Source organism: Leptinotarsa decemlineata, unplaced genomic scaffold, assembly GCF_025532065.1.
Source record: "Leptinotarsa decemlineata unplaced genomic scaffold, Ldec_3_MD MMD2_tig00078422_RagTag_RagTag, whole genome shotgun sequence".
NCBI lineage: Eukaryota > Metazoa > Arthropoda > Insecta > Coleoptera > Chrysomelidae > Leptinotarsa > Leptinotarsa decemlineata.
In genome coordinates this window covers 23,047,961-23,061,639 of record NW_027412747.1, presented here as the reverse complement: position 1 = coordinate 23,061,639, position 13,679 = coordinate 23,047,961, and the positions used below count along the sequence as shown (strand labels likewise).

Genomic DNA, 13,679 nt, shown 5'->3' with positions numbered 1-13,679 from the left:
AGATTTCCATAATTGTGCCAATTCATAAGAAGGGAAATGACACTGACATACAAAATTTCAGACCAATTTCCCTCATTAGCCCATTCTCAAAAGTGTATGAAAAATATGTTTCAAGCCTAATGATAACTTTTTTTTATAAATGGGGCCTATTTAATGTGAACCAGTTTGGTTTTCGCAATGGATTGTCAGTCAAGCAATTACACAGTTCCTCAACAACGTGTACAGGGAGTTGGATGAAGGTAAAAAGACGCTAGGGATTTTCATAGCCTTGAGTAAGGCATTTGATCTGGTAGATCACAAAATTCTCCTAACAAAGTTTAATAACCCACAAATGGTTTGTAAGTTACTTTGAGGGTAGATACTACTATGTAGAGGTTAGCAGAAATAAATCAGAATCTGAAAATTGTTCCCACAGGGTTCCTCAGGGTTCCATATTAGGTCCACTCTTATATATAATGTATGTAAGTGATTTTTATAGTGATCAGTTCGTCATGTATGCTGATGACACATCTTTATTGATAACCCAGGAAAATATTGAAGCCACAGTTAATAAAGCATCTGATGAAATAAAAAGAACGCAACAGTGGTTCTCAGACAATGGTCTCTTGTTAAATGAAAGAAAAACTGTGCTTTTACTTTTTAATCATTCAAGAACCACTCCAGATCACAGTTTACTAGTAACGTCAATTAATGGATCAATTCAACAAGAGGAGACAAAATTTTTGGGTTTGAAGATAACAGAAAATCTCAAATGGAACAAGCATATTGATATGATTTGTAAAAAGATATCCCCAATATCTTATTGTATTAAACAACTACTCTGGAATGTAAATAGATCACTCTTATTAATGTACTACCATGCATACTGTCATTGTAACATTTCCTGTGGTATTATAGCTTGGGGAGCATCTAGTGATTGTTCCAGAATACTCAAAATCCAAAAAAGAACCATAAGGTACGTAGCAGGACTTACTAGAAGAACAAGTTGCAAACTCATCTTCCAAAATCTCAGAAAATTGACTGTTACAAGTATATACATTTATGAGATATTAAAATATGTAAAATCACACATAACCAGTTTTCCTACTCTCAATGGTAATAAGAATTATAATACTAGAAATTCCCTACAGTTGGAAATGCCAACACACAGATTAGTTGTATCTGAATCATGTCTCAGGCTTGCCACATTAAATTGTACAATAAACTTCCAAGTACAATAAAAAGTCTGGCTCTTAAACAGTATAACTATCAAATCAAAGAGTTGCTCCTGGATAAATCCTATTATTCTCTCAAAGAATATATGGATGATAACTTATGACCCTTTACATGTGTACCATTTTGGGTAGATTTTAATAATGATGCTGTTGTATAAATAACAGATTATTTATTTTTGGTTTTGACTATTATATAGTATGTACATGTCCAACATGTTATTCCGATTTTAATAACGATGCTGTTGCATAAATAGCCGATTATTTTTGGTTTTGACTATTATAATATTATATTATCTATGTAAGTTGTATATTGTGCCTCTAAGTGCACGGAGTTTGTATTTGTACACGTTTTCACATACTCAATTTCATCTATTGATAGTCCAGGCGAATAAATATTATTATTATTATTGTTTCAAGCACTTCGATAACTTTCTCACCGGTAGAACCTTCGTTGGAATTTAGAATTCAGTTCAAAATAGACACAAAAAAGGACGAACCTTTTGAAACAACCTAAAAAAGCGTGTTTTTCTATAACCAGCTATCACTTCCTTACAAACGGCATCCTCAAAAGTCGAAGCTGGTACGAGCTAGGGATTAACGAGGTCTTACCTTTCACGGGTTGGGCGATAGTTAGCGAAAACCGATCAGCTGGCTTTACGGCTTGAACCACCGTTTCACATAGCGGTCAAATAAATAAGTAGCGTAAACCATCCAAGCCAACCCAACCGGCTTTCTAATCATAACCAGATCATTGCTGGAATCACCCGCCCAAGAAATGATATAAAACTACCTATTGCAAAAAGCAATGCTGCTTGTTCTTTGATATTCAAGGATTGGGTTCTCTGTCGATCAGATAGATGGCGCTTTCGTAAGGGGAGATATAGTCGCTCTTACTTAAGCTTGTCCTTTAAGGACAGTCGTGTCCAGCAATGCATTTGTGGTCAAAACCGCGCTGCTGTGAAAGACAGGACGAATATCTCGAACATACAAGACGGTACATGACAAGAAACCTTTAGACGCCTTTGAAAGTTTAGAAATCGAAGAATGTGGAATGACGACAAATGTCACATTCAAAACAGCTCGTTAATTACTTTCTTGGTGTCTCTTCCCGGAGGATCCGATCCTCTCTACTTCATATTAGGACGGTATAAAGAATATTGTAGTTGACAGTTGGAGGCAGGTTTTATAGTAGAATAGAATAGAATAGAATAGAAATAGAATAGAATAGAAATTTATTCATCATTAAAAGATTTTATACATGTGGTACATACAGCATAAAACTTTATCAGACTAGTCAGAACCGAACATAAAGCAATTGTGCTTATCTATAGTTAGTGTATATATACATGTTATTAGAAGTTGAGTAGACATAATAAAAAGATGCAAGAACAGTGACAAATAATATATGCAAGTAGCTTAAATTAGTTAAAATTGTGAAATCTATTTTTTTTTTATTATTATTTGTACAAGTAAAATAAAGTAACTACACAATAATAGCTAGAGTTGAAGAAATTCTTCAGTACTATAAAATGCATTTTTGGTAAGGTAATCAAGTAAAGAACTTTGGAATTCATTGAAATTACAAGTGTTTCCAAATAGCTGAAGTGCTTTATTATAGCAGATGATACCTTGATAACTTGAGGATCCCTGACCAAGAGCCAGTCGAGAGTAGGGTAGTCGCAGTTCATTACCATCCCGAGTGTGATGTTTATGTATCATGTTATTTTTAATGTAGCTTGATTCATTTTTCTTGATATTCATTGTTATGATTAATATATACAGTGAAGGCAATGTTAAGAGTGCCAGTTCAGTGAAGGTATTTCTACAGGATTCTCTGTGACGTAGACCTGCCATACATCTTATTATCCTTTTTTGCATAGTGAATACTTTTGTCATATGGGCGGAATTTCCCCAAAAGGCCAGCCCATAAGACATTGCAGACTGTATGAGTGCAAAATATGTCAGCTTGAGTACCTGCAATGAAACAGTTCCCCGTAACTGTCTCATTACAAAACACAAGCTACTCATTTTTGAGGTAAGATTTTCTGCATGTAGTTCCCAAGTCAGTTTTTGGTCAATTGTAAGTCCTAAGTATTTAATATGACTGACCTGCTCTATAGATTTATGATCGATTCTTATGAGGGGACTGTAATCATATGTAGTATTTTTTTGTTGGAAGAGCATGAAGACTGTTTTGTTTATATTAACTTGTAAACCATTATTTTTACACCAGTGTGAGAATTCTTCTGCAGTTTTATTTGCAACTTCTATCGAGAGTGGAAGGTTGTTTTTCGCTACTATTAGGCTTGTATCATCTGCATATGCTATAGTTTTATTCGGTAACAAAGATGCAAGTATTATATCACTCATAAAGATGATGAAAAATAGCGGGGCTAGTGTTGATCCTTGTGGGACCCCCATTTTAACAAGGGCAGGTTCTGATTTTACCGAATCAATAACTACTACCTGCATCCTGTTTTTTAGATATGAGGCAACCCAGTCATTGGCTATCCCCCTAATCCCTATTCGGTTAAGTTTTTCAAGAAGTAATTCATGATTAATGGTGTCGAAAGCCCTAGTAAGATCAAAATATAGGCAGACTGGAAATTGCTTCTCATTTAGGTTCATATATACGTGTATATACGTGTATAACATTAGTTATATTTACTGTCATTTTTGAAAAAAAAGTTGAAACCAAACACAGGAAACTCGGTAATTTTTTAATGAAGACATTAGTACACATGCGACAATAACTGCCTAATTCAATGACTCGATTACATCTAATAAAAACTTTGAAAATCAGGATAACAATCTTTTTGGCCCTTACAAATAACAAAGCGACGAAATTTCACTCTCAGCTCTCCTCATCCCCAGGTTTGACGTGGTTCAGCAGGTTCACTGTCCAATCTCCATCCACCCCTTTCGTAAACTCTCTTGTGAATCTGTAATTGCTAATACATATCCTACGTTGGTATTCGGGGAAGAGGCCCATGTTCAAAGGGGGTTCTTCACCTCTGGATCGCATACTGGCCAGTCCTTTGAGGCTGTGGTAGACCATCGTAATTTCAACGAACCGCTTGGAGTTCTCTTCATCACTGAACATTATTCCCACCTCGTACGGGAAAGAAAAGTAAATATCGTCAACGTTGACAGCTATTTCTTCTCTTTGCGCTAGGGACATCAAGGAAATGGTTTTCTGGAGAGTGGGAATCAGATCGCTGGTTACTAATCCTTCCAGAGACTTAAGGTCTCCCTCAGACAGTTTTCTTGATACTACCTTGAAAGAAAAAATAAATGTTTGGTAATTTGTTATTCAGTCTAATGCTAAAATACATTCAAATAGTTATATGTTGACAATGATATTTTTATTGGCGAATATACTTAGTTTCTTCTCCATTATACTTGCTTTACTATTCAAACGGAACCTTGGCGGTACTCCATGTTTATTTACTTTCTCTTTCGAATAATTACCACAGTGTGATCTGTCTTCGATTTTCTATAAAACTCGACATTATATTAATAATAATACAAATATTTCTGTCATTATATCTTACAAGAGATATAGACAATACCATCATTATTGGAAAGATCCTTACAGAATGCACGAATACACAGATATAATAATGTAAACACTGTTTTGCCAGAACCTACCTCTACAGCCTTCTTTGAAGCATCTACAAAATCCTTCAAGTTAAAATCTTTATCAAAGTATGGCTTGATGATGAACGTGGCCAGAATGAAATTCCTGATTGTTTTAAATAACGAGGGCCACACGAATATCGGCGTTTCTGGCATCAGCTGCGGAAACTTGGAGGGAGGCTTGATTTTATCATCAGAAAAAAACCTTTTTTGGGACATGCCATTTTGATTGTTATTTGTGAAACTGGACGAATTCGCTAAAATCGAGCACCTGCATTTGCTTATGTTGGAAACATTGTTCAATTGTAACGGCTTCAATATTCTATTGTAATTGCAATAATTTTGAAGATTACGAACTGCTAGGTTAACGTTCATTTTAGGAAAAAAGTAGGCATGGTTGCCACTTGTGGTCAGTGTTGCCCGAATCCGTCACTTTTGACAGAAAAAAATAATTTTTCATTCTCTATCAACTCACAAAATGTAATATCTATTTGTCAGCAAAGGACACCATATTTTTCAATTCAGTAATAATACTAATATTTATTTCTCATGTTGAACAGAATACAATTTCTTTACTAAAATAGTATACAGTAACAAGAGAAACGTCACTTGGGGTAAAATAAGATATAGATCTGGTAGTCAGAACAAATTGAAATGAATCACGGAACTTACACTATTCATGAAATTAATTAGCATCTTTTGAAGTACAATAACATAAAGAATGCAATAGAGCAAACTGAAATTAGGAATGCAAAATTACCTCAATTTTTAGTTTAAAATGTCTCGATCCTGTAGCAATTTTATTGGAGGAAGTAAGCTTTCCTTCTTGACTTGAAAACCGATATACTGCTAGAATCATTTATCAAGGTGTCCAATTTGTTAAATATTGTAGTTCCAAGGTACAGGTGACTTTTTTATATAGAGCAGTTCGATGGGGAGCAGCTATTAAAAGGTATTTTGAGTTCTTTGAAAGAATTTTTGCGTGATTGACGCCACTCTGAAGTAGTCTGAAGTATGACACGTTTCGTGTGTTACTGCAGTACATATCTTCAGTGGTGTATGTATTAACTGCGAAGATGTAAGTAATATCTAGAAGTTTCAGCAAAGTCCGATTAGAGATGTGTCGGATACAAGTTCAGTGTTGACAAACGTTTAATAATTTTTTTTTTCACATGTTTTCAACCTGCAATGGAGTAACTATTCAACATAGTTTGATTGGTAGACCACGTACGAACATACTCGACACCCAAATACCCAATAAGATCAAACAAACATATTATTAGTAGGTATTTGGAATATACTAACTCGTAAACTGATGTGAATTAATAACACCATCTATCCTTGAATAGTAAAATTTGAAACATTTGTTGAAAATGAATCAGAAAAACTTTTGCTACACCGAAACAAAAATACTGTCATTATTACGAGATAATTAAGACAGTCTTGAGGATTTCCTGATGATTCCTACTTGGTTATCGGGACATATGTCGTAAGAGTGTATTTTTGTTCTGGTGTAGAAAAAGAGTTATCGAAGGAAACACTATCCATAATAATAATAATTTAATTTGGCCTCTGGCACCAATTCAACCAAAGAAGCATCTGTATAGTGAAACATGTCTGGAAAAAAATAAAACTGTGTCTCTCTCTCTCTCCTTTTGTATGGCCGTTCCTTTTTTTTGGACGCATCGCCAATTCCCTTCTGTCAACAGTTGACAAGAGTTTTCGTGGAGGGGCGCAGCCGTCATGCTCAAGGCAATGCTGCCACACCCTAGTTTTTCACTCATTTTTTGTTTATTAAAAAACATCAAAGTTTTTAAGTTCACTTCCCCTCGGGAATTTTTGTTTTTTCCACGTACACGCCTCCTTTACGTGATTATCCGAAGCACTCCGGACTCGATACGTGCGTGAATAAAAGTGGCCCCCACTTCACATTTGATAATATGTGTACTTCACCTCACACATATATACTTTCATAATCGATTTTCACTACAGTCACATGGCATTCATGGACGTTATCGGTACGTCTGTCCACTACCACGGCCACCACCGAACTCCCAAATAATAGTGTGAAAATTTATTCAAAACACTTTCCCAACAACAGAACGAATTTACGGTCTGTCGACGTGCGTTTCGCTAAGCAAGTTAGCGCCCTCAGAGATAATTATAACTGAACTATCAAGTGTGAAAATTGTTAAATTATTATCATGGATAACATTATGGGTAAAAACCGTGGCGAGGTTACTACTGTCGTACTGAATCTATTATCGTTGGATAATCTTTTAGAATTTTGATTTAATGATATGAACACATGAGGTTTTTTTAACGAAATATGAATATTCTTGATATCCTGTCCGTATTTCTGATTCCTTTTATTAAAAAGTCTTCATGTTGAATCTTGCTGGGTAAGAGAAAAAAATGTGTTTCAATTGAAAATGTCAAACTACAAAAAGTTTCATTCTAAGTGATATTTTTAAATTATTGCCAATACATATTTTCTAATGTACACTCGTATTAATATTACTGGAGTTTTTGCCAACATCAAACCGTTATTTTAACACCTCGACACGTGTTTCGATCACCAAGTGATCATCTTCAAGACGACACTGTTTGATCTTCCTATTGAAACACGTGTCGACGTGTGAAAATAACAGTTTGGTGTTGGGAAAAACTCCAGTAATATTCATTACTACACCAAAGGTTACAAACAGTGCATCACAAGTACACTCCTATACATAAAATATTCGGTATTCTGGCAACACTGTACAAGCTTCAAAAGAACAAACTACTGTAAAGTTCCTGGCCTTTGGCCATCTAGACACTGCCTGTTTTGAAGTTGAAGTTGGAAGGATGAAAAAAGTGAAATTAGAGTAGCGAGCTAGGCTAGCAGGGAAGTGAGTGGTGGAAGAGGAGTGGAAGAGATATTTCTTTTGTCAAACAGCTCGACTAATTATACAAAGTTTCACAAATATGTTTTCAATGCCACGATTAGACCTTAGTCGTTAGCTGTTGCCTTCGGTTTTTCAACTGAGCGAACTTTCATTTTAGTGTTTGTTTTTTCCAAGTTATTTGGCGAATGGCGTCGTGTACCTAATAAAGAACCATATTTAAATTTGATTGTCGAGAATAAGTGAAGAAACGGTGATTGTAATTCGAACAATGGCGAATCCGAAAGCAACCAGCAGTGCCCTGAGAGCCTTAGCCGTGGAGTACAAGAGCCTCCAGGAGGAACCAGTCGAAGGTTTTTGCGTAAAACTCGTTAACGACGAAAATCTCTTCGAATGGGAAGTCGCTATTTTTGGACCGCCAGATACCCTGTACATGGGAGGATGCTTCAAGGTAGGTTCAAAACAATACCCCCCACAGCTGATTCACGGCGCTGTCAGTTGTAGGAACAACAAAAGAAATAGTTGCTTGAGCCTTGAGTGAGACAGAACAGGGGCGATGACAGATGTTGGGGAATGTGGCAATGACTTTACATTGTTCCAGTACTGTGTATTTTGAAAACAAAAACAACAAAACTTCAGTACATCAAACAGATTCATTTTTATTTTTTAAACATATCTAAATGTTATTTTGGGTAAAAATATTTTAAAATTGAACAATACTTGATGCAAATGCATTACAACATATTCATAAAATGTTATTCGAATTCGCGGCTTCTGTTTTTTCAAAAATTTGGTTTAACGCACCTATGTATTTTTGTCCTCTAATCAAGAATCTGAAGTCAAACAGTATGTTTAATTAACAAACATAAATTGATATTTAGCGGTCACCCCAATTATTATACCCTTCGTCAAACTAACGAACTAAGATTATCCATACCAGCCTCTACTTTAGTCGAAGACTCTATATATTATAATGCTCTCAAGATATTTAATCATTTACCTGACCATTTTAAAATTTTAGAGGATAACTGTGTATTTCGAAAATCAGTAAAAGAATTATTATGTGGTAGACCCTATTATAGTTTAGAAAAGTTCTACGAGGACAGATTTCTCTAATTTATTTTGTCAACTGTATTTTTATTAAATAGACAAAGTATGGTATACTGCATTTGAACATTTCAAACTTGTTTGGTATTATTTTTCATTGTATGATATCATTAATCAATTTTATATGTGTTTGACAATTTTAATATTATTTGTACCCTATATATGTGTGTATGTGTGTGTATAGATATGTATATGTGTATCTGTATATGTGTGTGTATGTAAATATGTTTTGCAGCATTGTCAATAAGACCTAATGTTTTTTGGGCAATAAAGCATATTATTATTATTGATTTGTTGTATCAGGAGGGATTGCTACTTCATATACTCAAACTTCCCCTAAATTCATTAATTATTTGCCAAGTTTCTTTTATCTTGATGTCTGACTCATTTATTTTGTTCTCGCAATATTTTTCTTTGCCATATTTGATAATTCCCTTATAAATGAGCAATACTTTTGGAAACAACAGTGAAAGCTAAGCTCAGTTGTGTATTTCCTTGGATAATGAAGATATTGTAAATTTCTTAAGTAAACGATAAAAGATAACAAGCTTTATCAACAGGTTCCTATCTTGGACAACAAAGTATATTTTGATTGATTGGTGGATGATTTTAAATGAACGTAACATACCGAGTGATGATATTTTCTACTGTACATTATTATTTATTTCAGGCAAGAATGAAGTTTCCCACAGACTATCCATACTCTCCACCATCAATAAGATTCCTGACAAAAGTATGGCACCCCAATGTTTACGAGGTAGGAATGTTGATTCAACTAATTGGCACATCGCTAAATTCTATATATTCTTTATCAAAACAATAACTAGCAAAACATATCTTGGCAGCAGCCCAAGTGTCTTGCAAAATATTTTGAAAACTATCAATTTGTTTCAAGAGTTTTGTCTGTTTTTATGAGTCTAATTTAAACTGAAATATCTCACTGGATTCTTATTCACTTTAATCAAAATAAGCAACTCGACAAACAGTTGCAAAAACTCTCAAAGAATCAATCCTCCATTCCTATTTACAGAACGGCGATCTGTGCATCAGCATCCTTCATCCCCCTGTCGATGACCCCCAATCTGGGGAATTGCCATGCGAACGTTGGAATCCTACGCAGAACGTGAGGACGATTTTGTTGTCGGTCATCTCGCTGCTTAATGAACCTAATACTTTTAGCCCTGCCAATGTCGACGCCTCTGTGATGTACCGTCGCTGGAGGGACTCCAAGGGACGGGACAAAGAATATGAGAATATTATAAGGTCAGTACTTACAGTGTGTTTTTTTACACGCTTTATATTAGCTTGACCTGTATGTATGTTTGTTTGTAACTCCCCTTTTCATTTCATATCGGGATCTGTATTTGACAGAATTATCAACATTATTGCTTGATCTATTCGCGGGCAGATGGCGCTGTACGTAACATCCTTGATATATCGACATTATTGCTTGTCAACATTCAATACTTGCTTTTATCATATTTTCAGAGTGTTCATATACTACAAACGTTATTATCTTGTAGAAAACAAGCGATGGTTGCTCGGGCAGAGGCCGAACGAGACGGCATGAAGGTGCCCCTCACTCTGGAGGACTACTGCATAAAAACGCAGGTGAAACCCAACAGGTCGGACCCCGCCGTCGACATGACGGACTTTTACGATGACGATTACGACGAGGAGTACGACGATCTCTCCGAAGGCTCCGATTACGTAGAAGAGGACGACAATGACAGCGGCAACGGGGAATCGTGATGCCGTTAGTGGAAGTGACGAGAGTCTCGAGTCCGTCTTGTATATTATCGCCTGATTTTTTTCCTAGGAATCGTGGAGCATAAGCATATAAGATTTCTGAAGAGTTGATTGCTTTCCGTTCCGCTTGAACTGTATCAGGTTTTCTGTCTCTTCAAATAAATACTCAATTTCCTTCCAAGAATAGATCTAAGGGAGGAGTTGAATTTTTTTGTTATCAGATGGGAAATATTTTTCTGACAAAAATTCATGTAGTTTGCGCCATCTTTTCCGTATTGAAGCGAATCTTGTACACATGTTGAGTGTGTTATATTCGTAAAGTTCGGGTAAAGGTTTTAAAAATAAATCTGGTCTGAAAAACGGTAATTTTCAACATATGAATTCATATACAGCGCTCCCAAAAAGTAACGAATTAATTCTTTAAAATAGTTGACAAAAGTATTTCAAAAAAAATGTTTGATTTTATCCATGTCTTGCATATTAGGATCACATTTGCCAGCTTCCACCTCTTGGGGAACACTCTCCCTCAACAGATGTTTGTAATTTAGGAACACGTCTGAGCTCTGGTAAAACACCATCAGGGTCAAGTGCTTTCTTTAGTTTGATCCTCATAACTGCAGACTTGAGCTCTACCGTAAAAGTCATAGGGGGCTCATGTTCTGTAATGTTCCATATAAAGAGCATGTCGCCCCTGAAGAACATTTCCCTTATCTTTTCCTCTTTGACACTTTGGTGAAGTTCGTAAGGCATACTAAAAGGCGTCATTAACCCTGTTAATATGTGGGAGCCCTGTCCCCTGGGGTTTTCCTCCAACCTTTCACATAGCATGTTCTACCAAACTAGTTGTGCTGTTATTGATTCTCCATTTCTGTCTTCCATGCTCACGTCTTGTGCACTTTTTAACGCCCTGGTAAGACCTTCCATGTCTACAATTGAACTTTCCAGCAGTTGCATCGTGGTTTTGAATACTGGCTTCAATGTCTGTCTCTTCCTGTCAGTTGTACTTTGGTTTCACTTTCCCTTCACAAATCTCACAAATGATATGCCTATGACGGCTCATACTTTCCTCCGTTCTCTGAGGAGAAGGTAATGTCATTGATCGATGCTTGTGTTCCCCTTGTAAAGGTGGGGGTATCACCCTCATCAAGCACTACCACATCAATTCCTCCAGGTGGCGCATCTCAAGTTTGCGCAGACTACCACCATATATTTGCATCAACTATTTTTTTTAAATGTATCAATTACTTTTGGGAAGTACTGCATAAGGAAACGTATGGCATCCAAACAGCTGTTTTTTAAAAATCGCACAATCATAACAATCTAGATTTAAAATTACTTGTAAAATTATCGAGCGGAAATTGAACTGTCGTATCATTTCATTTTTACTGACAAAAATCATTTCTCAAGGACCAGACACTCTGCTCTGTGACCAAAGTATCTTTCCGTACTATCTCTGGACAAATCGATATTCGAGAACGAATGTAGGACAGAAATTTTTGCCTGAATTTATACTGTTTCGCAATTTTTCCTGCGTTCAAGCCTCTCAGTTTGTAATTTGTATATAGAACTAATACTATCCCCTCAATTGATGAACTGTAAAAAAAAATAAGTATGTATATAGTATAGAGAACGCAATCATAGATTGAAAATAAATTAGTTGATACAAAGCAGTAGAAGGGTAGGGACTTTCAAAGCTATTTTCGTGTTTATCGGCAGTGACCTACAGGTTTTTGCCTGACGTTTCGCCTAAAACTGCGGTATACATTGCCAAAGGCAATAGGACTACGGACTCAATGCTCCAACTTTCCTTACAGCTCATGCTACATTGTTTGAGGGTTTGAGTCGACGGTCTTATTACATAACTGATAGGCGTTGTTTCATTCCTATTGGTTGGCCTGAATCGTATATAGTTGAGTGCAGGTAGTCATACTTTATTTATGTTAATACTGATAATGTCATTCATTGCTCAACAAATTGTACAATCCCCTCAGAAATCTTTGCAGAATTTGCTAAGGAATAACGAGGGCTTACCTTTCAACACGCGATTCCTAGCACGGAGGCTATGACCATCTTAGAACAGAGATTAGGTGAAGATGTCGTCAGATTGGACAAAATCTTTAAGGGATATCCAATAGCTTTGATAGAGTCCCTTACTAAGAAAAGCAGAACTGTATCTGGACCAGATACAATTGCTGCTGCTTCAATTGGACTGTGATAATTTCCCTTTCAGTTTCATAACGGATATTAATGTTGTCAGCAAGATAATGGCTATCGATCTTCTGCATTTTACTTTTGGTCAGCTCCGATGCCAGAACAAATACATCACCAAAAAGTCCTTTGAATTCTTTAAGTATATCCTGTGGTCCGGAAAGCGTAAGCTATACGGAGACTAGATTGCATCCAGTTTATTTATTTCAAGAGCAAAATTTATGACCAACTCCTGCACTTGTCCCACCTCGCCTTACCGTATGTACCATGGGGATAACTAGAGTACTAAGAACATTATCTCATCGCTCTTGATGCCTACCGCAGTAGTAGATGAAACGTCAGACGTAAAAGCTGTAGTTTCAGTCCATGTTTCTCTGTCGTAACCTATGCTAGTCCTAAGAACAACTCCTTTCTTGCTGAATATGCCCTTCTACATCTTTGTGGTTTTTAGGTTTAGGATGTTTTGTAAATAATTCAAAAATGTATTATTTATTTAGGCTTAGCACTTTTACAATAGTCGTGGGTGTGCAGTTATTTTTGCAGAATGTTGTGTACAGTACAATACAATTTCACAACGATAGTGACCTCTTTCACCTTTGAGTGCTATTGGTTGGTGTTTATTTTTCGTGTGGTATGTATTATATTGATGGAACAAGAAATAAATGTTTCGAATCAGGAGTTTTTTCTGTACCTTCCCCTTCTTGTATAAACTGAATTTCAGATATTCTGTAGACATCTATGAGGTATCCATTATACTTTGTGGAGATTTTAATCTAGATTTGTATAACGTTTGAGACAACAATTTTACAAATTTATGCGATATACTGAGTAAGTTTAATGTGAAACCACAATTAAATTACCCCACTAGAGTCACTAA

General features: G+C 35.9%; 2 protein-coding genes across 2 annotated transcripts; one reads left to right on the top strand and one right to left on the bottom strand.

Annotated features, from left to right (window-relative positions):
- Positions 1-3,921: 3,921 nt before the first annotated feature.
- On the bottom strand, positions 3,922-5,267 carry LOC111506032 (m-AAA protease-interacting protein 1, mitochondrial). The gene is made up of 2 exons (XM_023160958.2): positions 4,866-5,267; positions 3,922-4,491 (listed from the first exon to the last, which is right to left on the bottom strand). Exons 1-2 carry the CDS (start codon positions 5,226-5,228, stop codon positions 4,069-4,071), a joined length of 786 nt encoding a protein of 261 aa, XP_023016726.1. The 5' UTR covers positions 5,229-5,267; the 3' UTR covers positions 3,922-4,068.
- Positions 5,268-7,675: 2,408 nt separating this feature from the next.
- Positions 7,676-13,477, top strand: LOC111506030 (ubiquitin-conjugating enzyme E2 R1). Its single transcript, XM_023160956.2, has 4 exons — positions 7,676-8,189; positions 9,516-9,602; positions 9,876-10,108; positions 10,369-13,477. Exons 1-4 carry the CDS (start codon positions 8,010-8,012, stop codon positions 10,595-10,597), a joined length of 729 nt encoding a protein of 242 aa, XP_023016724.1. The 5' UTR covers positions 7,676-8,009; the 3' UTR covers positions 10,598-13,477.
- Positions 13,478-13,679: the final 202 nt, after the last annotated feature.